The sequence below is a fragment of the Plecotus auritus genome, assembly GCF_963455305.1.
Source record: "Plecotus auritus genome assembly, chromosome: 5".
Taxonomy (NCBI): domain Eukaryota; kingdom Metazoa; phylum Chordata; class Mammalia; order Chiroptera; family Vespertilionidae; genus Plecotus; species Plecotus auritus.
This window is the reverse complement of record NC_137776.1, coordinates 6,953,785-6,978,611: the sequence shown is the minus strand read 5'-3', so window position 1 is coordinate 6,978,611 and position 24,827 is coordinate 6,953,785. Positions and strand designations below refer to the sequence as shown.

Genomic DNA, 24,827 nt, shown 5'->3' with positions numbered 1-24,827 from the left:
ACTGACTTTACTCCCTATCAGCAGCAGCGGCTTTTCATTGAACACTCACTGATGATTTCTCTCCCCACAATGGTCTTGCATGGCACATCAACGTTACCTCCATGTAGTGGGCGAATCTATCCAGGCAGGGTGGAATGTAAATATATGAAGCGATGGACTTATAAACTCAAGACTTACCGATAACTTGTGTATGGATCTCTTTCGTTTATCAGTGTATTTTGTTCATTAGGTTTCACGTATAAGTAAGATGAAACAGATCCAGAGACATGGAAACATGGAACAGACTGACGAATCTCAGAGGGAAGGGGGGCCGGGATGGGTGGGAAGACATTCACCAAAGAACTTACATGCATACATGCATCACCCCTGGACACAGACACCAGCGCAGTGAAGGCCTGGGGAGCGGGAATGGCGGGTGTGGCGTGGCGGGGGCCATGGGGGGAAAAAGGGGGACATCTGTAAAACTTCTGACAATAAAGATACATTAAATAAACAAATATATAACTTGTATATATTTGTGAGTGTCTTAGAAAGAGTAAGTGCCGTGTGTGGGCCGGGTGCTGTGGTTTTAACTATGACGGCCCCTGTGGTTATGGGTGGGGCTCCTGAAAAAGACTGGAGTGAGTTACATTCCCATGCGATGGAAACCAGCAAAGGAACTTGTCCTCATGGTATATTTCAACCGTTTGCAGGTGCCACATGTTTCTGTCCTGCTATTTCGAAGTGTAATAGCAGCAGCAAATACTGAATGTGAATGGGGGGCGGGGGTGGAGGAGGAGAGGGTGCCGTTTCTGAAGGAGAAAGGACACCCCTACAGGGATGGCCGAGAAACCCCTGCTTCCTGACGTGCTGGGAGGAGCTGGGCCGAGGGAGGTCGAGGGCCTTGCCGTCCTCTGACCTCAGCTGGCTCCGACGCCATCAGTGGACAGTGGAGTCCGGGCTAGTTCTGACAGCCGGGGATTAGCGCAGAGCCAGGCTCTCACCCGGGGCTCTATGTCGGGGAGCTTAGCCCTGATTCCCGTGCTGCGGCCCTAACGCTGTGCGCTTGCCTGTCCCCAGCTGTGTAGGAAGCCACCCTCGGAGAGGCGGGCGGGATGGCCGGCTCGGCCCGGGAGCACCTGCTCTTCGTGCGGCGGCGGAACCCCCAGATGCGCTACACGCTGAGCCCCGAGAACCTGCAGAGCCTCGCCCAGGGCTCCAGGCCCGAGAACATGGCCCTGCAGCGGGCCAACAGCGACACGGACCTGGTGACCTCCGAGAGCCGCTCCAGCCTGACGGCCAGCATGTACGAGTACACGCTGGGCCGCGCCCAGAACCTCATCCTCTTCTGGGACATCAAGGAGGAGGTGGACCCCAGCGACTGGATCGGGCTGTACCACATCGGTGAGTCAGACGCCCTGGGCCCGCCCGCCTGCGGCCCGGAGCACACGACATTGTGCTTTTCCTTGTTTCCTCCTGTGAACACACTCACACAGGTAAACCCTTCACGACAGCAGGGCCTGGCACGTCATAAATACCTTCGCTGATAGGAATTCTGTGGTCACATCCTAATTAAATTCCCAAATCTGCAGATTGTACAGTTTTTTTCCTTTTTAAAACTTCATGTCACCCCTGAGGAATAGTTCCACTTTGGAAAGAGGTGGCTATTGATTGGCATTTATGGGTATTTTTAAACGGACGGAGAAGACAATCTGGAGTTCGATAAAACTGCTCTGTGTTTTCTGAAGGTTGCATTTCATTAAGAACAACTTGCAGTCTAAAGCATTATTTCAGAATTCTTTGATGTGTGCCCGATGAATTAGGTGAAGGAAGTGTCATATTCTTCTAACACATGAGTTAGAAATAGGTTGCTCTTGGTTTTCGGAAACGTGTCCCAGCTCTCTCCCGCTAATTTGTATTCATAGTAGGTGAGTGATGAATAATGTGTCCCAGAAAATATAAAGTGTGCTTATTGGAAAGCAAAGGTCAAAACTTTCTCACCAGCCAGACAGGAGATCTAAATCAAACGTGACAATGAAATCTAACATTCCCCAACGTTGGAGAACTTGTTCATTGAATGAAGGGAATAAAAAAAATTAACATTAGTTATTTTATTAGAAAGACATCATTGCTTTCCATGTAGATTATAAACCAAGCATTTTTGGGGGTTTTGTAATAAATAAATTAGCGGGGGGAGACCTGTTTGTGGCCGTGCTTCTCAGCCAGGGGCGATTTTGCTCCTGGAGGACATTTGGTGATGTCTGGACACGTTTCTGGTGGGTGCAGCTGGTGGGGGAGATGGGAGACCAGGGATGCTGCTCAATCTCCTGAGATGCAGAGGATGGCCCCTCACAGCAAAGACTGACCTGACCCAAGTGTCAGCAGTGCCCCTGCTGGGAAACCCTGTTTGAGGCAAAGTGACAAACATCCTTGTGGAAATTGAATTCGTGTTAAGTCCACTGCACTTGATGTTTCTCCGGGACCAGGAATTTTAAATTAATTAGTTTGTATTTACTTTTGTACCTCTAAATGTTTAATCATGCTGGATAGCAAGAAATCTAAACAATAAAAAACATCAATGCATTTTTCTTTTTTTTTTTCTCTCCTATGACAACAACAGGGGAAAGTCTTCAGCGTCCAGCGTTTTCCCCAAGTGCGTTTAAATACATTTTCAAAGTGAGGCAGTTCCATGATGTAAACATTATATTTTCATTTATGGTACCTGTTAGGTTCACAAAATATTTTCCTTTTTGGCAGTAACTCTTTTGGCTTTTAGTAATTTCACCGTTTTGGATTTTATAAAATTTTTTCTTTTTACTTTTCCCATAATGCTTTTTTCCTTTCATTTCATTTTATTTTATTTTACTTTATTTTATTTTGTTATTTATTTTTCCTTCCTTCTTATTTTAGAGTTCGCAATGCTTAATATGAGACTACAAATAGCAGACTGTGTTTTCTTAAATGCTTTTTATGTGATACTAGAGGCCTGGTGCATGAAATTCGTGCACTTGGGGGAGGAGGGGGTCCCTCTGCCCAGCCTGTGCCCTCTCACAGTCCGGGAGCCCCGAGATGGATCGCCCCCACAGAGGGAGGCTCCGCCCACCCGCCACAGCCCTCTGGTCCGTGGCCTGGGCCTCCCTCTGCAGGGCGATCATGGGGTGATGGTCGGGTCCCTGACCAATCACATTGCGCCCCCCTTGGCTGGCCTGGCACCAGTGGGTGTCATAGCGTGGTCGTCTGGACGGTTGTCGGCTGTTTGGTCGTTCGGTCAATTTGCTTATTATGCTTTTATTATTATAGATTTCTTTGGGACATAATCAGTTTTATTTTTTTATATGGGAAGATTTTTTGTGGGATCTGTGAGATGCTAGAATCACTTAAGACATTGATTCCTGTTACTCCAGACTTTCTCCCCGCCTTCCTTTGTGTTTCCCCACCCCACTTGTTATATTTCTCGATCTAGATTAATTCGAGAAGGAACTAAAGAATTCATTTCATCTCTGAGTGACCAAAGCCACAAAATCTTTGTGTTCTTATGTATAATTTTCTAGAGGCAGAAATAGAGTCAAAGTTTTAAATCTGGAATTAATCTAAGGATTGAGCTCAGAAAGTAGAATTAGGACGTAAATCTCTTTTTTTAAAAAAATAATGCTCTTATTGATTTAAGAGAGAGGGGAAGGGAGAGGGATATAGAGATAGAAACATTGATGAGAGAGAATCATCCATCTGCTGCCTCCTGCATACCCCCAACTGGGGATCGAGCCCGAAACCCAGGCATGTGTCCTGACCGGGAATCGAACCAGCAACCTTTCGGTGCACAGGACGGCGCCCAACAAACTGAGCCACGCCAGCCAGGGCAGGATGTAATATCTTAAGTTGTATCCACGTGGCAACCATAGGCATCAATCAAGAGGAATACAAGCTAAAGATGACATAAAGAAAGTCAGAAAGAGCTTGGGCTGGTGCTGCAAAGTTCTTGCTATATGCTCGAAAGTCTTCCCTTCTTTCTTTACGTGATGATTCGTGAGGCTTTCTCATGCCAGCAGTTATTCCTACCTGATCTGCTGCGGTGGCTGTACAGAAAGACGAGAAAGGGCAGAGGGCACATGCCAGTTGCTCTCCAAGGCAGGGCGGGGAGTGAGTGGGCCACCTTGGTAGTTGCTACTTTGGGGAGAGCGCTTGGGGAAGCTTCGATAGAGGCGAAAACGGCTAAGTTGTTTTAAAAGAGACAAAGCAAAAACTGCTTTGCAAACAGTAACTCCAAGTCATGGGGAAACTCTGAAAAGTTGAAAAGGACTCCTAATAATAGGAAGGATCTTTCGAATGGGTCATTGGTAACTTGAAAACATGCACGTTTTCTTGGGCATTGTGAAATGAAGACGGGGGAGATGCTGCTCCATTTGGAGAAGACCTGAAAGAAAAGGAAAAAAACGCAAGTCCGGGATGGGGAGAAGAGTTTTGGGGTCCCAGTTATGTCAGATTTCAGGGTGTTAGGGCAGACAGCTCTCGAGCGCTCCGTGAGATAGATGTGCTGAGAGTGTGGGTTTCATAACAGTAGCACGGACGACAGGAATAGCAGCCGCTCCCCTTAGGTTGTGTCCTGAGAATCTGGGCTGTCTCCTAGCAACGCCTAGTTTTATTTGTGGAACAGAGAGTGGTCTCTATAGAAAGGAGTCCCAAAGGGGAAGGTTGGGTAGAGCGCCGTGCGGGTGAGGTGTTGCTGATTGGCACGCTCTGCATTTTGATTGTGTTTCTCTTGGCTTCGTTTTTCTGCCTCTCTACAAGTCTGAGTTATTTTATTTTATTGTTGATGATATTACAGATGTCCCCCACCCAGCTCCCTCTGAGTTTTGGTTTTGTTGGGCGAATTGTTATATTTTACGCTATATAACTCAACTCCAGCTGACTTTCAGCACTCCTCATCTGGAGGGAAAATAGATCCTCCTGGATCAGAAACATAAATCTTTCTCTAGCCATTTCAGGCAGGATATAGGTCCTGCTGGGAATACAAAGAAAAACAGTTGAAAGTATCCAGACACCATCTGGCGAAACTTTGGGTGTAAACATGGCTCTCGAAGCGGATGCTAATGACCGTTTCTCGTAGAGACCCCGGGACTTGCAGTGTAGCTCTGTGCTGGCCCTGGAGCTCCAGACTACACCAGTGAACGCCTTGGACGTGTTTTTGGAAATCACTAGCTTTGTGGCTTATCGTTGGTCTTCCACGTGGGAATGGACCCTCACACATTGGACAGTGCTCCTCATCGCCGCCTCCTCAGCTCACTAAGTGCACAGAGCCACGTGTTATTTTGTGCAGGAACACTTAGGGCGCCCAGCTCAGACGCTTTCCCGGAAAGTCAGACGGACACCCTTTAAGCAGGAGACGGAGCATATGACATTGTTTCAGGCTCACCCTGATTCCTCCGAATGCTTGGTCTTGGGCTGATTTTTCCGACACTTCTAAAGGCTTCCGTTGCCATTTCTCCTCTGCAGGTGACCTTAAGCGCATGAACAGAGCTAGGAGGCCGCACACTGTGAAAATTAGAAGTATAGCCTGTGCTGTACACCTGCGCTACCGTCAGTTTGTCATGAATAAGAAACTTTCTCCAGGATGTGGGTCAGTGTAGCTGCTTCACTTGTTTAGAAAATGTTGCTATTAAAAATTGTCTACACTAAATAATGGCCTTGATGTGGATATTGCATATCCTGGCGCAGCTTCTTATCTTGTCAGGGGCCCCGTCACGTTTAGTTGACCAGCGTTTGTCTGGACCACACTTGGAGTACATACCTTAGTGTCCACATGTCCATGGTATCTTCGAAGATGCGTGGCAGAACCACTGTGTTTTGACGCTGCCTTACCAAAATACCACGGCTTGTGATAGCTTATGACCTTTTTCCTATGTCTTTGCATTTGGATAGTACAATAAGGAAAGGTCACAATAGTTAGCCAAGGCATTAAGATCCTATATTTCATTCATTTACTTATTTATTTCTGTTGCATACAAGTACAAGTCAAATAGATAAATGGAGGGGAGCGTGAGTACATAAAGGATATAAAAAAATAAAGGTGTCTCTTATTTCAAAGGCATGTTCTAAGATCATATATTTTGTAGATCTAAAATCCCCATGAATTAGCTGACATTTTATGGATAAACACTAAGATCCAGGCCTCAGCCGGTTTGGCTTAGTGGATAGAGTGTTAGCCTGTGGACTGAAGGGTTCAGGCTCGATTCCAGTCAAGGGCACGTGACCCTGGTCTCTCTTACATTGATGTCTCTCCCTTCCCCTCCCCTCCCCCTCCCCTCTCCCTCTCTAAAAAAAAAAAAAAAAAATTTAATGGAAAAATATCCTCCGATAAGGATTAATGACAACAGAAAAACCTTACAAAGCTAAGATCCAGAAGGGTGATGCCATACAGCTGGTTGGAGGCGTTTGAGGCTGGGACTTGTGTTTGGTGTCCCAGTCTTCACTGCTTCGCCTCTGTGTTGAAACACGTAGTCCATTGTTTTCTAACCTGTAGTTATCTGCTCAACACCTTCATGATTTTTGCAATACCCGATTATCACCTGTACTGTTACTATTCTTTGTAAACCACCGGATGAAAACAAAACAAGTGATTATCTACCCTGACATTGTCCTAAGCAATAAGGCTTGGGAAAAGTTATCTGTGTTAGTTATAGTTCTCTCTTACATGCATCACACTTGGAGAAATTCTGTTATCAGTTGTTAAGAACACAGGCTCTATAGTCAGACAGACTAGTAAATCCAAACTGCTTACTAGCTTGGTGAATTATGTAATCTTTTAAAACCACAGTGTCTTAACCTATAAGAAAAAAAGACTCAGATAAGTACCAATATGCCTGGCTGGTGTGGCTCAGTCGGTTGGGCATTGTCCCATGCACCAAAATGTTGTAGTTTGATTCCTGGCCAGGGCACATGCCAGGGTTGCAGGGTCAATCCCCAATAGGGGGTGTGCAGAAGGCAGCTGATTGATGTTTTCACTATCACATCGATGTTTCTCTCCCTCTCCCTTCCTCTCTCTCTAAAAAACAATCAATAAAAAATATTTTTTAAAAAAGTACCAATATCATGAGAATTAAGTAAGATAATGTGATAAAGCTGTGGGGCTCATGGTAAGGTACTCTCATCATTATTTTGGCTATTAGTAATAATCATAAAGTCATTTCCTGGGAGTCTTAATCTGAACTGCAAGCTCAGTACCCACAGAATGAAATCACAAGAAGAGATTTCCACGTTAAAGTGTCCCCTTCTGTAACAGGAAGCAAAATCCATTCCTATGACACAAAGCACTCGGAATTAAATAATTCTTAAAGGATCAATGCTAAACAATGCAGTGCTTAAACATGAGTACAATGTAGGTGCTACACCAACAGGATTCTCAAGGTAATGCGAAAACTGTAGTTTCATCCGAAAGCCAATGAAATGGAACAAAGAATTTACGTGCTGGCATGTGGTTTTTAGAATAGCTGTCAAATGCGTTGAAGCGCGTGTCCGTTCTGGAACTCATTGGGCATTTTTATGTGATTACTGCCAAAGAAGAGTTGTTTAGGTCACGCCTTTAAGGTTTAAAAATGCTTTTAGAAAGTAAGAGCTTTGTGCACGAAATGGTTTTGGAACAACTTCACTCTGAAGTACTTTCTGTTACCTAGTTACACAGGATGGGGCAAAGGGAGGTTTACAGTTGTTCTTATGGGAAGTCATACAACCATAAGTGATAATACAAGACTAAACTGTTTCCCATACTCACAATGTAAACCTATGTTTGCCCAGCCCTGTATTAGTCAGAATCGGTCGGCCTGTGCTGTAGAAATGAGCTAATCCCGAAACCTCAGCGGCTTAGAGAACAAAAGATGATTTATTGCTGATGCTGTGTGGCCAGTGTGGGCTGGCAGGGTCTTGCTTTGCACTGTCATTTAGTGATGCAGGCTCACCACCCTCTTGATTTTTGCCAAATTGGACGGTGGGAGGCCCAGCCATCTTGTTGTTACTCCGTCTGGAACACAAAACCTCCTGAAGCAGGTGTCAAGGGAAGAGAGCTGGGGACTCTGACACCAGCCCCTCAATGCGTTGGCCCCACAGTGACACATTTCACTCCTGCTCAGAGCCGTCGTTCAGCATCAGCTCCAGGATCTGCCCAGCTGCCAGCGGGCTGGAAAACGGGAGATGCCCTTAGCCATTTAGGGAGCAGTCAGTGTCTCTGCCATAGGAGACGTACGTGTCTTGCTAGCAATGTGACTGCTCCACTGGTCTGTTCCAAAGCCTGAGACATCCTCGCATGGTCACTGCAGGAGACATGGAAGCATGAACAGACGGTGGAACCTCAGAGGTAAGGCAGGGGAGGGTGGGTGGGAGGAGATCAACCAATGAACTTGTATGCATATATGCATCACCCATGGGTGCAGACAGTGGGGTGGTGAGGGCCTGGGTGCTGGGGGGGCGGGGACGGAAGCAGGCTGGAAGAGGTTAATGAGAGGAAAAAGAGCGATCTATGTAATACTTTCAACAATAAAGATTAAAAAAAGAAAGAAAGAATAGATGCTGGGGTTAGGGGGTGTCATACTTTGGGATACACTTTGCAAGGCGTTCACGCCCAGGTAGGACCAAAGACAGTGTCTGACATTGTGTATGACGAGCAGCAGCTGGTAGAGTCGGAACTCGCGGCATTGCATGGGTGCCGCAGGCCAACGCGGACCTGTCTTTTAGTACACCTGTTGGACATTTCATTCACACAGAAATCCATGTGTTCCAAATAGTTATGGAAGACTTTCCTGGACAGTGAATGCTAAAAAAAAATTGCATAGCTCAGTGTATCCAAAGGAACTTTAGTATATATTATTCCCTAACATACTGGATGCAAGCAGTATTTGAAATAGGCATTCTTCTGTCCAAATATTGCGATGATTTTTATTTTCTATCAGGTTACTCTTACGAATGTCACCTGAGGGTTTTTCCCCTCTCCTGCTGTCTGTGCTGCATTATCCATGCAGTCTGAACTCATTAGGAGCGGGTTTTAGGCCAGAACAAATGAAATAAAAGTAAATACTTTTTAACTGAAGATTGTTCCATATTATGTAGTTTTTAAAAATTCACATCTGAGGATGTGTTTATTGGTTTTAGAGAGAGAGGAAGGGAAAGAGAGAGAAACATTGATGTGAGAAAGAAACATCAGTTGGCTGCCTCCCATATGTGCCCTGACTGAGGATCGAACCCACAACCTCCAGGTGTACGGGAGGACGCTTCAACCGGCCAAGCCACCTAGCTGGGGCTATGCGTTTTTCTCTTAATTTATTCAGTGGACTAGATTATCCGGTCATTCGTTTGTTCAACGATGTTAGAAGTTTACATACCAGGCATCTGAAAGAGTTTTTTTTTTAAAATTCATCGTCGTTGTTGAAAGTATTACAGATGTCCCCTTTGTTCTTTTTCCCATTAACCCCCTCCACTCCATACCTGCCCCTCCCAGGCCTTCACCACCCTATTGTCTGTGTCCATGGATTATGCATATATGCATATAAATTCCCCAGTTAATCTCTCTGAAATAATTTTTAATTTTTAAAAAATATATTTTATTGAGTTTTACAGAGAGAAAGGGAGAGGGGTAGAGAGTTAGAAACATCGATGAGAGAGAAGCATCCATCAGCTGCCTCCTGCACACCTCCTACTGGGGATGTACCCGCAACCAAGGTACATGCTCTTGACCGGAATCGAACCTGGGACCTTTCAGTCCATAGGCCGACGCTCTATCCACTGAGCCAAACCGGTTAGGGCTGAAATAATTTGTGAAGTACCATCTGTGTTTAAGACTGTAGTTAAAGGGCTGTCATTCTAGGTATTTTCCCCCCAAATTATTATACAATATGTTGACCTTTTGCTTGCTGTTTGCCTACCCATGGCTTCCATCTTCAGTATGGAAATTGCTGTATGTTTATATAGACGTAAATTAATTTCCTGGATTTAGCATGCTGACTGTTTTATACCTCATTTTTTGGTGTCTTTTCCTGTTCTTTTGTTTCCAAAATCATGTGTCTGCTGCGCATACTGTCATTGATGTTTTTTCTGAAAGTTGCATGTAGTTTAGCATGAAGAACATCCACAGTGTTTTTGAAATTCTGAAAGATGTTCTTATATATTCATAATATAACTGTTATTAAATTATTGATGAGTCAAGGAATTGACCTTTTACTCTAAGGAGTAAGTTCTGCTTTTGGGGGTACTATAGTTATAGCACTAAGCCACATACGATTAGAAGCCAACATGTTACTGAAAGACTAGCCTAAAAGAAACAACCTTGAATATTCCAAGTGAGAATTTACATTAAGTTAACTAATAGGATTCTAAATATTTATTCTCTATCTTCTTACAGCATCCAAATAGATTTTTTTCTTTAAGTGTATGTCTGTGGCATGTTTTTAATGTGCTAGAACATTCCATGTGGACAGGAAAGCCTTAAGAATTCAGTGAACATTTTGGAGCAGGTTAAATTTTTAGTGTTGGGCCACTTGACAGCCATTTTTTTTGTTTGCTGTAACTGCCCAAACCTGTCACTCCTGGGCCATTTCCAGGAGGTAAACAAGTGACCCGTGACTGCACATGGCCCGTGGGACTTGAGCACGGTCGCAGGTCAGCACACGTCAGGTGACTTCCAATTTTCCGGTCCATCCTGTGATTCATTTGCCTGAATGGAGTGCCATGAAACTGATAAAATTTCCTTTCAAAAATCGTTCTGATTACTTGTAAAGATGTCTTTCTAAGTACAGCAGTTCTGCTCAGACAAGCAGCAACAATATCACCTCTGCATTATGTGATGCTGTGCATGGGAGGGACCTCATTGTTCATGAGTCTCACCCAAGGGTGAGGAAACCATATTACTTACTGAAGGAGCGTGAATGTTGGTAGGGAGGTACTGTATTTTTATCATTTGGAATTATCTCTCTATATAAAAGGCTAATATGCAAAGTGTCCCCGCGAGAGTTCGACCAGGAGACCAGGAGTTCTAGCGCTCGCTATGACGTGCACTGACCACCAGGGGGTGGCGCGGGACAAAGGAAGGCTCCGGCCGGCAGCCAGAAGGCCACAATTGGCCCTGATTGCCCGCCAGGCCTAGGGACCCTACCTTTGCACGAATTTCGTGCACCGGGCCTCTAGTTAAAACATATGATTCGTCGGCTGACATTTATTGTAAACCATAGGTCACAGAGGTTTTAGGTTTTGGAAGGAAATTAGTGCTCATTCACCCCGCTGGCCTCATGCTACATGAGAAACTGAGGGTGCAGGTGGATTAAGGAATTATGCCCACGGTTGTCAGTAAAATAGACAAAAAAAACCCAAAAACAAAGTGTCTAATAGGACTTTCCTCTGCAGTGGAGTCAGGTGCTAAGGTCAGTTCCTGCTGGGATTCTGAGTGTAAAGTTGCCTTTGAAAACCTGTCGGAATATGACTTGAGATCCACCAAGTCGGTTTTTCTTCAGTGTTGGAACGGACTCGCGTCTTAGACTGATGGCTCGTGTTTAGGGGCTGCTTTTATCCAGATCCCCTCTCATTTAAAACTGAAATTCCACTCGGCCCGGGGGATTCCTGGGGACCTGCCTGTTTCACGGTCCCTCTGGGGCCGACTCTCCGGGTCTGAAAGGTCCCCCTGCTCTTCCGATGGCTCTCTTCTGTCTCTCCTCTCAGACCGAGAGGGCTCGTGCGGTTACACCAGGACGTGGTCCACGGGCATTTACTGTGCCCCGTGAGCATCATCTCATCGGTGATGACTAGTAGACGGTGACTCGGTTCCTGTAATGGAAGCTCGTAAGGGTTTACTTTATAAATCGTCTTTTACAGCACTGTCTAGAACAACCTGCAGTACACACGGTCCCTTTGTCCAGGCAAGACCTCAGTGCAAGCTTTTTATTGCCAAGCCGTCACTGTTCAGGGACTTCCCTTACCAGGCACACAGAAATGCTTTCTGTTCTGCTGTCTCTCACGTTCCCTTTCCCGTGCAGCCCCCGTCCGTGGGCCTTGCTGCTGCATATGAGGTGCGTGGCACGGGACTGTTAGACAAAGTCTAAGAAATGTTGACGACGGCGATGATGATGGAATTACGTTCGAGCAAAGCAAAGAACCCGTTTCCTTTTCTGTCTGCTTCCCTGGCAAGGATAGCCCACACTTTTAGCTAAAGCATTGGTTGGCTGAGTTAAGGAAGAAGGACGCCAGCACGCACCGTCGGGAAAGCTGAGGCAGGGCTCCCTCTTAGCTGACGTTGGGAGCTGTGACTGTGGCTCAGGGCTGCACCTCTTCCGCACAGAAGTGAACGTTTTGTGACTTGATGTGACCAGAGGATTTTTCACCCTCTCAGAGTGACCAGGGAAAATGAGGCGCCTGCTCTCATTTTATGCAACGCCGAGCGAAGAACTGGTCCCGCCCGGCAGAGGAGAGCAGGCAGCAGGTACAGATAACCTTGCTTTGCCCGCTGGTGTGGCTCCGTGGTTGAGCATCCACCTATGAAGCAGGTCACCGTTCGATTCCCGGTCAGGGCACATGCCTGGGTTGTGGGCTCGATCCCCAGCGGGGGTGTGCGGGAGGCAGCCCGTCAATGATTCCCTCTCATCATTGATGTTTCTGTCTCTCTCTTCCTCTTCCTTCCTCCCTGAAATCAATAAAAATATATTAAAAAAAAAGAATAACGTTGCTTTAAGTTGTACCCATGTGAGTGGTGCTTGCTCAATGGAATAGTTCACTAAATCCCCAATTATAAAATTCACATGGGAGAATATGGGGCTAGACCTTGTCTTTGGAGTTCAAAGTGGAGAAGAGGCGTTGGGATTAGTTGCAGATTGGGGTGTTACAGGAAGGGGGGCCCGGCAGGGCTTTATCGCAGACGCGGAGGTGGGAGTGACTGCCTGTGCCTGGGCAGAGCGGGCGGAAAACGGTACCGGTGGGGAGAATGCTGCCTTCCTCTGTGTCCCCTACGTCTAGCGGATGGACAGCTGTGTTCGAGTCCCTGGGGAGACCCGCGTGCGAAGAAATGTGTACGTGGCAGCAGGCTCTGAGCTATTTGTGGGAAAGCAAAACATTTCACTCCAAAGCAGCCAAGGAGAGTGCCAGGGCAACACTGGCAGCTGCGCTGGGTGCGGGGGAGACGGCAGAGTAGTGATCATCACCAACGACGGCCAACAGCGAACCAGGCCGGGTGAGGGGGGGAGGGGGGGCATGCTGTGCATGGTGGCGGAAATGAGGCCACCTGTCCCTAAGAAAGCCCTCGGGTTTCTATAGAGACCAGCGGGAACCAGCGGGCTGAGGGACATGCGGGATGGAGGGGGTGGTGTGGGTGGCTGCGGTACACCTTGTAGAATAAAGGGAGCGCTCCAAACAGGAGTGGGAAAGAAGGCAGAAGCGAGATTTCCAGATTTGGGACTTCCCTCCCACTTTTTCATGATCATGTGTTTACTAGTGTATTTAGAGAGTCTTCCAGGAACTGTTCATGTCGTTCTTAGAGCACATGTTACAGCAGCGGATTCATCATGCCCCCCCGGATGGTGGGACGTGGACGAGGAAACTAAGCAGGTTCATAAGTTGGCTTACCCAAGATGGACAGACCGTCACAGAGTTTGATCAGAGTTGCCTTGCGATTTCCTAACTCAGTGCACCTGCGGTGTTAGGAGCCACTGAAGGCTTGTCCCTAAAACATAGAGCTGCTAATTCGATGACACCCTCTGGGGTTAGTCTTGAATGGTCTCATGTGGCTCGGTCCCAACTTCACAATTGGATTAGCAATTCTTCGTGGACTGGGATTGTGTCCTCTGTAATACAGCTGTTGGGGGTTGAATCGTGTCCCCCCACCCCCCATTCATATGTTGATGTCCTAACCCTGGTACTTCACAGTGTGACCTCACTTTGCAGACGTGATCAAGTTAGAAGGAGGCCATTGGGAGGCACCTTCATCCATGTGACTGTTACTCTTATGAGAAGGGGAAATTGGGGTGAATACCTGGAATACAGATAGAATGCCATCCGAACATAAAAACAGCCTTCTGTAGCCGGCAACCCCACCGTCACAGTTCTCAGAGGGAAGTCTGTCGGCCCCAGAGCTGGGAGACGGTGCATGTCTGCCGTGGAGAGCCCCCAGTCTGTGTGCTTTGTTCCGGCCGCCCTGGGAAATGAAAAAAACAGGCATTTCCTTACTTACTAGTAATATAACTAAATAGTTCTTTTTTAAAAATATATATTTTTAATGATTTCAGAGGGGAAGGGAGAGGGAGAGAGATAGAAACATCAGTGATGAGAGAGAATCATTGACTGGCTGCCTCCTACATACCCCACACTGGGGGTTGAGCCCACAATCTGGGCATGTGCCCTGACCGGGAATCAAACCCTGACCTCCTGGTCCATAGCTCAACCACTGAGCCACGCCGGCGGGGCTAAATAAGAATTCTTAAGCTGAATCATAGGATCTTCTCCCAGTGTAATTTGATCACATCTATAAAGTGTTTCAAGTTTAAAACGCCTTCTCAGGAGCTTTAACGCCTTCCAAGGCTGCCTCCTCTCCTTCTGCCTCAGTAACGCCCAGCCTCCCAGCACCCGTCTCCTGAGCTGGGCACCCTCTGGTGAGTCTCCTTACATGAACAGGGCCCTGAGGTCTGGGCTCTGCTGCCCTGACTCATGTCCAGGGCCATCCGCACTTTTACAAGGCCTCGGATTGGAACCAGGGTTGCTTTTTTAAGCTTCCGCTGCTTTGTGGTTTTTTTTTTACTTCTTCTGACCAAAAAAAATATTGTTATCTTTAGAAGTGGTAATGCCCACTAGAAAAAAAGAGCATGGGCTGAATTGACCACAGAGCCTCGCCCTTAGTTAAAAGATGCTGCTACCTCCCGCTGAGCTGTTGCATTGTGTGGCATTTGGGGCTCGGAGTCCGTGTTTATCCGGACAGGCTGCTATTACCACAGCTCTCAGCACACCCTCTCCTTCCACTGTCTATGGCAAATTTACAGACTGGCCACGTCTTAATCATGTTTGGATCCCCAGTGTCTAGTACCCAATTCAAGTGCAATGCACATTGTTTGAATCAGTGAGCATCTACCTAATAAAAGAATAACATGCTAATTGACCGTACCTTCGCGACGCCACCAGCCAGTCAGGAGCTAGTATGCAAATTAACCCAACAAAGATGGCGGGTTAATTTGCATATGCAGGCGCCTAGCGTTCCGCACCACCCCAGCCGCTCCGGGCCTCTGGGTAGTGTGGGAAGGCAGAAAGGTGGCTCTGGGCCGGGGCGAAGGTGGTGCCGGCAGCCAGGGGAATGAAGGCTTTATTCGTGCATCGGGCCACTAGTTTTAAAAGGAAAACGGAGCTCCCGTGTCCTGAAGGTTGCATGGGAATCTGATGTGCAGTTGAACGCTAGGATATGGTGCACCTGAAATGCCCTTCTAGTGTTTAGCTTCAGAATGTTGCTGATTTGGAGAAGGCTGTTAGTTCTCGACCGGATTCCGAGGTTTTGTGGGTCCTCTATTCCTCGGAGCTTTAGGAGTTGGTTTCAGGATTTAGGCACCTCTGGTTCGACGGGGAGAGGGATCTAAATAACCCCTCCTCTTCCCCCACCATCAGTTAGAGCTCTATTTCTGTGGGTTAGATTGGACATGCATGATCATTTTCTAGAATCCATTCTAAGCTTAAACTCTATTTTTAATTTCTACTCCCCTGCCTGAATTTTTAAAAACCTGGCTGTCAGCTCACTGACAAATTGGATGATGTTCTACTTCTCACCACTGTTCGGATTATGTCCAAATGGACGGTTGCCATGTGCCAATTAAATACTTCCTCTAAATGTGTTCGATGCATCTTTATCTTGAAGAGCAGGACAGGCGGATGGGGAGGACACTTACGGAGCCTCACCTCCGGGAACGAGAGCCCTCGGCAGAGCAACCGAGCAGCTGCATCGTTTCGTGACCTGGCCGTGCCCCCGACACTGCCGCCTCACACGGTGGGGTAAACCCGCCGGCGCGTCCGCAGCGCCATCCCGAGGAGCCCTTTGCTTCTCTGGGAGAAACACTGACCTGTTGTTTGTTGCCCACAGGCCAGCCCCAGGTTGATGAACCCCCAGCTCTACCAAACCAGGGAATTTACTTTACAAACCCTCTGTGCTTCTTGTGCCAGGTTTGGTGGCCGATACACCGTTTCTACGGTGAAGGGGCTTACTGTGCAATGGGCTCAGCATGCCGGCCCGGGTTCAAGGCAGGAACCCGGTGTTGGCACATCTACTTCTACATCTCATCCCACAGCCTGGGCTTTTCACGTCGGCGCGTGCCCATAGGCCTCCGAATGGGCCGTACGCTGAACCAGGTATAGAAGTGGCACATGCTTGACGGATGTGGCCGGGAATGCCCTGTGGGCCTTTAGCCTAAGTCTCATGTTTTCTGGAACTTAAAAAAGAAATGTTTCAGGGAGAGGGAGAGAGAGATAGAAACATCAGTGATGAGAGAGAATCATTGATCGGCTGCCTTCTGCACGCTCCACACTGGGGATCGAGCCCACAACCCAGGCATGTGCTCTGACTGGGAATCGACCTGTGACCTCCTGGTTCATCGGTCAATGCTCAGCCACTGAGCCATGCCAGCTGGGCCAAATTGAACTTCAAAAAGAAAAATGTAACTCAGGAGTTAAGGGATCCTGGGAATTTTAGGACCATGGTCACATTAGGGCGCTCTTGCTTGGCCAAGGGCATTAGACGGAAGTGCTCTCACGAACGCAGGGGAGAGGGGTCTGTCTCGGAGGTGTCCAGGACTGGCCTCATGGGGCACTTCCTGTAAGAGGGCGCAGGCGTCAGGGTGGGTATGACCCAAACCCAGAGCCGTGCAGGTCTCATGGTTAGGTCTGAGAGGATCGTGAAGCTGACGTGTACTGTCTTACATTTTAGTCCACAAAGCCGAGGCCCAGGGTCTTGCTCCATCTTTCATGCCGTTGGTGGGGACGCCTGGGTCCGGGCTGGAAGGCAGGTCTTGTCTTTGTTCTGCTGTCCTTGCGTTGTGTGTGGTGCCCAGAACCTCTCCGGCCAAGCACTGCATTCAGTGGTCTGCTGGGAAACGGGCTCTCTCTTTTAAAAACGACCTCTGCTTTGTAGCGTTACAGATTCCCATGGCATGAAGACTCCCCCATAGCCAATTCCAGGCTCCCGGCAGCGTGGCGGCAGCGTTCACAATTCCCGAAACTCACAGCTGCCTCCAGCACCCCCCCGGCTGGCTGTATTCTCCCGCCTGTTCTTTTCCTGGTTGTTGATGGCAGTATCAGTACCAATGCCGTGTGAAATCAGTAGCCCTTGTGGTGATGGGAGAGAAAATGGTGACTAAGAGGAGCACCTGTTTCATTGATCAGCTCATTGAAAACGAGTTCTCTATTCCCTTGATTCTGTTTTCTCTGTAAGACTCTGTGGTCTTCTCGAATGAACTGATAACCAATACTGCATGCGGAGGGGTCATGTTTATTTTGAAGCATCTTGAAATAGTCAAGCTGTGGGACTTGGAATTTGCTGTTTATAAAGATTTTGCATCTTGAGACAAAGTCCAGTGGAGGGAAGGGTACAGAACATTTCCTATCCATTTGTCTGTCTGTCTATCTATCGAACATTTTCTCTCTATTGATCTATCATCTGTCTATCTATCGGACATTTCCTGTCTATTGATCTATCATCTGTCTATCTATCGGACATTTCCTGTCTATTGATCTATCATCTGTCTATCTCTCGGACATTTCCTATCTACTGATCTATCATCTGTCTATCTATTGGACATTTCCTCTCTATTGATCTATCATCTGTCTATCGAACATTTCCTATCTATTGATCTATCATCTGTCTATCTATTGGACATTTCCTCTCTATTGATCTATCATCTGTCTATCTACCGGACATTTCCTCTCTATTGATCTATCATCTGTCTATCGGACATTTTCTCTCTATTGATCTATCATCAGTCTATCTATTGGACATTTCCTATCTATTGTTCTATCATCTGTCCATCCATCCATCCATCCATCCATCCATCATCTACCTGTATTCATCCTTTGTTATTGTACCAAAACCATCTGAGGAAGGTGACAATAGCTCCTGCAGTGCCGCTTGTCCTGTGTGTTCACGCTGTAGACGCTCCCCACCTGTGAGTCGCTCAGCAGCCGTCTAGGTGGTCAGACCCACTGCTGTGTACCGCAGTGCCTGAGTTCAAGTCGCCCTCAGTTTGCTTACCGGTAGCACAGTCACATACAGTTTATTTCAGTATATTGTTATAATGGTTCTGTTTCATTAGTTACTGTTGTTCATCTGTCACTGTGCCTACTTGAACAAGTAAACTTTATCGTAGCTATATACAGTATACACTGGATGTGTGGATAGGAAAAACAAGGTACCTAGCGTTTGCTACCGCGGTTTCAGGCATCCACGGGGCTTGGAGGCATGCCCTGTGGATAAGGGGCACTTCCTGTGTGCCAAGGCAGGAAACACGAACATCTCAGGAATGAAAGCTCTTTGGAATGTAATGCGAGTATTTTGAGGGTTTCTCCACAGTGAGAAAGGGTCATTCCATTTCCAAGTTATAAACGTGTGACTGGAGAGGCGTTCGAAAACCCTCTGGACCTTTCTGTGGTCGGACGGGTTTATGGGTGTTGGGAAATGTGAACCTCGTTTTCTTCTACCAGAAGATCCGGGGGGCGGGCGGGCAGTGCCACCTAAAGCACTGATCTTGGGCGACTGTGAGGTCTAACTCACGTTTATGGAGCAGGATTTTAAAATGAAGCCTGCAGTCTGCAGAAAGCGATGACAGGGTGGTGCTGAGGGAGGAAGCACACTTGATATACAACCCGTGAGGGAAACCTGCAGAATAGAAGTCTGCCTCACCACCTGGCTCATCGCTGCAGCTCGGAGACAGGCTCATCTATTCAGCCGGAGACAGGCGAGCTCCTGTTTGTTTGTTTTTAAGTTCTCTCCCAAAGGGCCGAGGCCACATGCATTTTGTTATTCTTCTTTCCTGTGGATTTCCTTATGCGCCCCCCCGCCCCCCCCCCCCCCCCCCCCCCCCCGGGCTTGTAGCCTTGGTTATCTTATCTTCCCCGCAGAGAATGACTTTTCCAGAATGTTTTGCTCCGTTTCCTTGAGAGCTTTTAAGCGTCAGAATTTTCTCTCTGATAAAAGATAGCTGGACAACCTGAGGGAAGTGACTCCGTCTCCTAAAACATACTAGGTAAGTTGCCAAGGACTTTGCAACCACGTCACATGGTCCAGGAGCGAGCTGCGTCGTATAAATGCCTCTTGGAAAGGACGTTTTGCAAATGATGGCATCTCGAAGATCTGCAGCTCTGCACTCCCTGAACCTTTCATGTGATGAGATGAATTTTTAATGGCAGAGCCTGGCGCTCCCTGGAAGTCCTTTTCCAGAGTCCGCCGCATGTCTACCCACGTGCACGAGAAAAGCAAAAACAGTTCGTGATCGGTTGCTTTATTTGTTTAATCGTGTTCCTTAAAATGCATTTATTAAACAATTTCTTGCAGGTCACATCAATTGTCAAAGAATCAAAACATAGATTGGAGTGTCATTTTGGTCTGTGGCTATTGCTACTTGCTAGCTCTCTTTGCCCATGTCCTGCCCTACCCAGCGCAGGTAAGGTGGCCATCAGCTGGGAGCCACAGGAGAACACCCCCCTCCCCCAGGCGAAGAATCTGTCAGTTAGTTAATTCTTTATCTGGTTTACACATATTTACGTTTCCTTCATGAGTACATACAGTATTTGGCCTTCCAAGTTAAATTGTTGGCCATGGAAATTTTGTTTGCTCTGTTATAGTTTTTTTGTGTTTTTTTTGGAGGAGGGGTTGGTTCTGTGTCATTGTTAAAGGTACACCGAAGTCATTTGTATCAGGTAACATAAAAAACATGTCATTCCATATGGGCCATTATTCACTCGGGGAAAAAGCTGTTAAATGAATGACCAGGAAACATTATGGAACATGATATTTCTCAGGGTACTGAAGAGTCAAAGCAAATCAAGTTGAGGTGCCCTAGCCGGTTTGGCTCAGTGGATAGAGCATCGGCCTGCGGACTGAAGGGTCCCGGGTTCGATTCCGGTCAAGGGCACATGCCTGGGTTGCGGGCTCCATCCCCAGTAGGGGGTGTGCTGGAGGCAGCTGATCAGTGATTCCCTCTCATCATTGATGTTTCTGTCTCTCTCTCCCTCTCCTTTCCTCTCTGAAATCAATAAAAAATTGGAAAAAGAAAGATGAGAATTCTTAAAAAAACACACACAAAAACCAGGGTGGACGTTACCATGGTCAGCGTGTACCCTGGAGGTCTCTCCCTGGGTTTTCCTGTTGGACAGCAGATCCAGAGTTTCCTTGACTGCTCAGGGCCCCCGCCCCCAGAGTAAATCCAGGATGCCTTAGAGCAGCGGTCGCTAACCTTTCGGACCTCACGGACCACCCACCAATTGGCGACCGCTGTCTTAGAGGGCAGGCGCTGGGTAGCTGCTTGGTTGTTGAGTTTCTGACTGCAGCTTGCCATTTCTTTTTGCTTTAGAAACTTAAGGTTATTATGGCAGGTGCTTTTCCTGAGGAAGTCTAGTTATTGCTGGTATTCTCTTCATTTGGTGAGCCTATAAGGGGTAACTATCCCTTGAGTCAGGGTTTTTTGTTCTTTAAATATTTATTTATTTATTTATTTATTTATTTATTTATTTATTTAGAGTCAGTGTTTTAACTTAGGTGGGGATTTTGTTTTCCATGGGAAATCATATCGGTGAAGAAAGTATAGGGATTAGTAAAACTCTTTTTTCTAAAATTACAAGTGGAAGCCCTTTCAATGTCCACATGTCATAGGAACACCCCCGTGAATGTACATTTGCATCGGTGTGTATAGAACATCTGAGAAAGGTATGTTGTTGCCTGACAGGATATGCTGAGCACTTGGTAAGGGGAGGGAGAGATCCATCTTTTAAGATGTAGAGTTTTAAAAAAATTTTTCATGTGAAAGTTGTTACAAGAGTATTATAATTTTTGTAAGATGTGGAACAATGCAAATTGTTTCTCTTTCCCCACCAAAGATAAAACTAATTGATGACGGGTTCATATACATAATAATGCGCACACATGAACACACATGCACGTAGAAATAAACTTTTAAACAAAAATGTATCATGCTCTTCTCCTGTTAATTTTCTTTTCACTTTGCAGTGTATCTTGAATTTCCACCCATCTCAATATTCATGATACCTTTTTATAATACTTATAAATTTTGTCATAATACTCCCTTCTATGCATGTACCATGATTTGTTTAGCTGTTACCCTATTGACGGCCATTTGGATTGGTGCCAACATTTGATATAACAAATGATGCTGCAGAAGCATTTCCACGCTTACATTTTTTGAGTATTTGTATCAGTATTTCTAAAGAAACAACTTCTAGGCATGGAACTGCTGAGGCAGAGAATGTGCACATTTAATTTGAGGGGTACTGCTACAGATCCCTCCAGAAACACCACATCAATTTAGTAACGCCTATTATTCAGCATGAAATTTAGAAGTTGCTCAGATGATAGGGGTTATAAGCGTGCTGAGTGGTTAGGGCATACGTCACAGATGGAGTTGTATACCTTTCCAGGTTGCATGGAAATTTAAACGTTGTATTTTAAGTAGATACCAGTTAATGATAAAATAGGAATTTGTTTTAAACTTCGTACTTTGCATTTCCTGAGAATGCGGTTAGTGGCTCAGAGGGAGGGCAAAGGAGTCACCATTTGGTCCGAACACGGAGGTGCATAAAGGGCATCTTTATAGGAACAAGGTGGTATTTAGTCAGGTTTTCTTGATTTTTAAGTCAAGTAGCTGAAACTGGGATTCAGTCCCCGGAGGACTTGGTGCTAGGACAATACAGGTCTGTAGGCTGAGGAGTAGAAGTAGAATAACAAAGTTTCCTGTGCATACTGGGTTTATAAAAATAACCTCTTTGAAAGTACATGTTCCAGTCGCAAGTATCCGTGCTCTGAGCTATTTCTGGGCTATCCTGTTTCAGCCAGAGGGCCTGATTTTAATACAATGCCCAAGCTTATCTTTGCGCTCACTATATCTTCTCCAGAGGAATGCGGGCATTAGTCACCTACCCACTCTCCCTCCCCTCCACACAGGGCGCTTCCTCTGTCTGTCCCACTTCCTTGCTGATGTATATGGAGCAGGAGTGATGCAATTTCTCTGCAATGTGGGCACTTATGGTTAGTCTATCCCTTCTGCAAAGGCCTCAAGAATCCTGTAGTGAGGCCTCAAACAGTATTCACGTGATGAGAAAAATTGTTGAGCCCGTGTGACGTGGCTCGGTGGTTGAGCGTCAACCTATGAACCGGGAGGTCACGGTTGGATTCCCTGTCAGGGCACATGCCCAGGTTGCCGGCTTCACCCCAAGTGTGGGGTGTGCAGGAGGCAGCTGATCATGATTCTCTCATCATTGATGTTTCTGTCTCTCACTCCCTCTCCCTTCATCTCTGAAATCCATTAAAAAATATATTAAAAAAAAGAAAAATGGTTGAAAATTAAGTTCGTAGATTTATGAAAAATACTCCTTTAAAACTGTCCCAAGGGAAGGAGCCAGTTAATTTCTTGTAAGACAAATTGCAGTGCTTCTGGATTCTAGCCTACGTTATTATTCCAGGGGGTTCCAATTATTAGTTACTCTTATCCAAATCGAGGCCTGGTGCACAAATTCATGCACAGTGGGGTCCGGCCTGCCCCTATTGAATGCAAACATTTTATCTCATTTATTTATTTTTAAATAATTATTTATTGTTGAAAGTATTACATATGTCCCCTTTTTCCCCTCATTGAACTGCTCCAGTCTGCCCCCGCCCTCCCCGCCCAAGGCCTTCACCACCCTACTGTCTGTGTCCATGGGTTATGCATGTATGCATACAAGGTCTTTGGTGGATTATCTCCCATCCGTCCACCCTCCCCCCGACCTTCCCTCCGAGATTCCACACTCTGTTCCATGCTTCTGTGTCTCTGGATCCATTCCGTTCATCAGTTTGTTTTGTTACTTAGATTCCACATATGAGTGAGATCATGGGATACTTGTCTTTCTCTGACTAACTTATTTCTCTTAGCATGATACTCTCCAGGTCCCTCCATGCTGTCTCAAAGGATAAGAGATCCTTCTTTTTTACTGCTGCATAGTGTTCCATGGTATAAATGTACCACAGCTTTTTTATCCACTCATCTGCTGATGGGCACTGGGGCTGTTTCCAGATCTTAGCTATTGTAAATTGTGCTGCTATGAACATGGGGGTGCATACCTTTTTTCTTATTGGTGTTTTAGGTTTCTTAGGATATATTCCTAGAAGTGGGACCACTGGGTCAAATGGCAGTTGCGTATTTCATTTTGTTTTCCATAATGGCTGCACCAGTCTGCATTCCCACCTGCAGTGTTCTAGGATTCCCTTTTCTCCACGTCCTCGCCAGCACTGGTCATTTGATGATTTGTTGAAGGCAGCCTGAATGACAAACATTTTAAAGAATAATATTTGCAAATAAATTATTCTTTCTTTCAGACAGGCATTGTGTAGTCTACTGGGCTTTAGAATCATAAGACCCGAGTTTAGCTCTAGCCGCACTGCTAAGGAAGTATCTGACCTGGGTAAGTCACTTGACTGTCTGCGCCAGGACATTCCATGGCTCTTCCACCTGTCTGGCTCGTGCCTCTACTTCTAGATGGTCTGAAATCTGTGATGCCTGGGAGGGGTGTTGTTTATGGACTTGCTAAAATTACATCCCCAACCCCCAATTCAGGCAGAGAGATGGAGGAAATGTATTATTCTTAAAGGAAAGATACAGTAGAATTTCATTTCCCTTTACTTGATTTATCTTATGCCATGAAATGAGAGAAATAGAAACCAACATCTACTCTATTTTCGCTGTTATTATCTGTTAAGATTTTCCTGGGGTAATTTTCTAGGTAGGTAAAAGTTTTGTGTGCAAGGAGTGATGTTTTCATGCCTTCATCTCTCTCTCTTTATTTACTGTTGTTTTGGTGTGGGTTTGTACTGCTTTTGTGTTTCTGTAACATTTTCCAGCAATATTTGTGAATCATAGCGGTGGCATTTGACATTTTTGCATTTTATATTTTAAGGGGAATGATTCGTGCTTTTCCATTACCTCGCCTGCTTCTGAGATTTATTAACTATCATTTCGACGTTTTAGAAGATGGACTATATGTTGTGTTGCATTGCTGACAAAACACTAACAAATAAGTCTCTCCTCAGTCCTTGACTTGAACACTTCCTATTCATTTTTCTCTCTGATATATCACATTTCTCCAGGCTTCTGTACCTAGTATTTTACTTAGTAAGTATAAAACTTAAAGTCAGACAACTAGAAGGGTCCTTAGAGACCGTAGATTCCTGACACAGGAAACAGGTTCCAGCTTACCTGCCTGAGCTGAATGTGGACGCTGAATAGAGGGGCCTCTTTAGTGAGATTGAGGTTTTATTCTGGAAAGAGTTGGATGACCCACTAGTGATGTTTAACATGGGTAAGGGGTGAAGAACAGTATTCAATGCAATTCTATTCTATTACCAATCTTCATAGAATCTATTTTACAGATTTGAAAAACTGAATCCAGCCCGGGCTGGTGTGGCTCAGTTGGTTGGAGTGTCATCCTGTAAGTGAAATGTGGCGGGTTCAATTCCCGGTCAGGGCACTTACCTAGGTTGTGGGTTTGATCCCCTGTTGGGGTGCCTATGGGAGGCAGCCGATCAGTGTTTCTCTCTCACATTGATGTCTCTCTCTCTTCCCATCCCCCTTCCTCTCTCTAAAATCAATAAAAAGCATACCCTT

At 46.1% G+C, this 24,827-nt stretch overlaps 1 protein-coding gene across 4 annotated transcripts in view; it reads left to right on the top strand.

Annotated features, from left to right (window-relative positions):
• Window positions 1-24,827, top strand: part of HECW2 (HECT, C2 and WW domain containing E3 ubiquitin protein ligase 2) — a 286,809-nt gene that overhangs the window by 91,887 nt on the left and 170,095 nt on the right. For all 4 annotated transcript variants that reach the window (XM_080669552.1, XM_080669554.1, XM_080669551.1 and 1 more), the window contains exon 2: window positions 1,060-1,383. In XM_080669552.1, coding sequence (XP_080525678.1) covers window positions 1,095-1,383 — 289 coding nt within the window. In that variant the 5' untranslated portion in view covers window positions 1,060-1,094. The remainder of the gene's footprint in view (window positions 1-1,059; window positions 1,384-24,827) is intronic.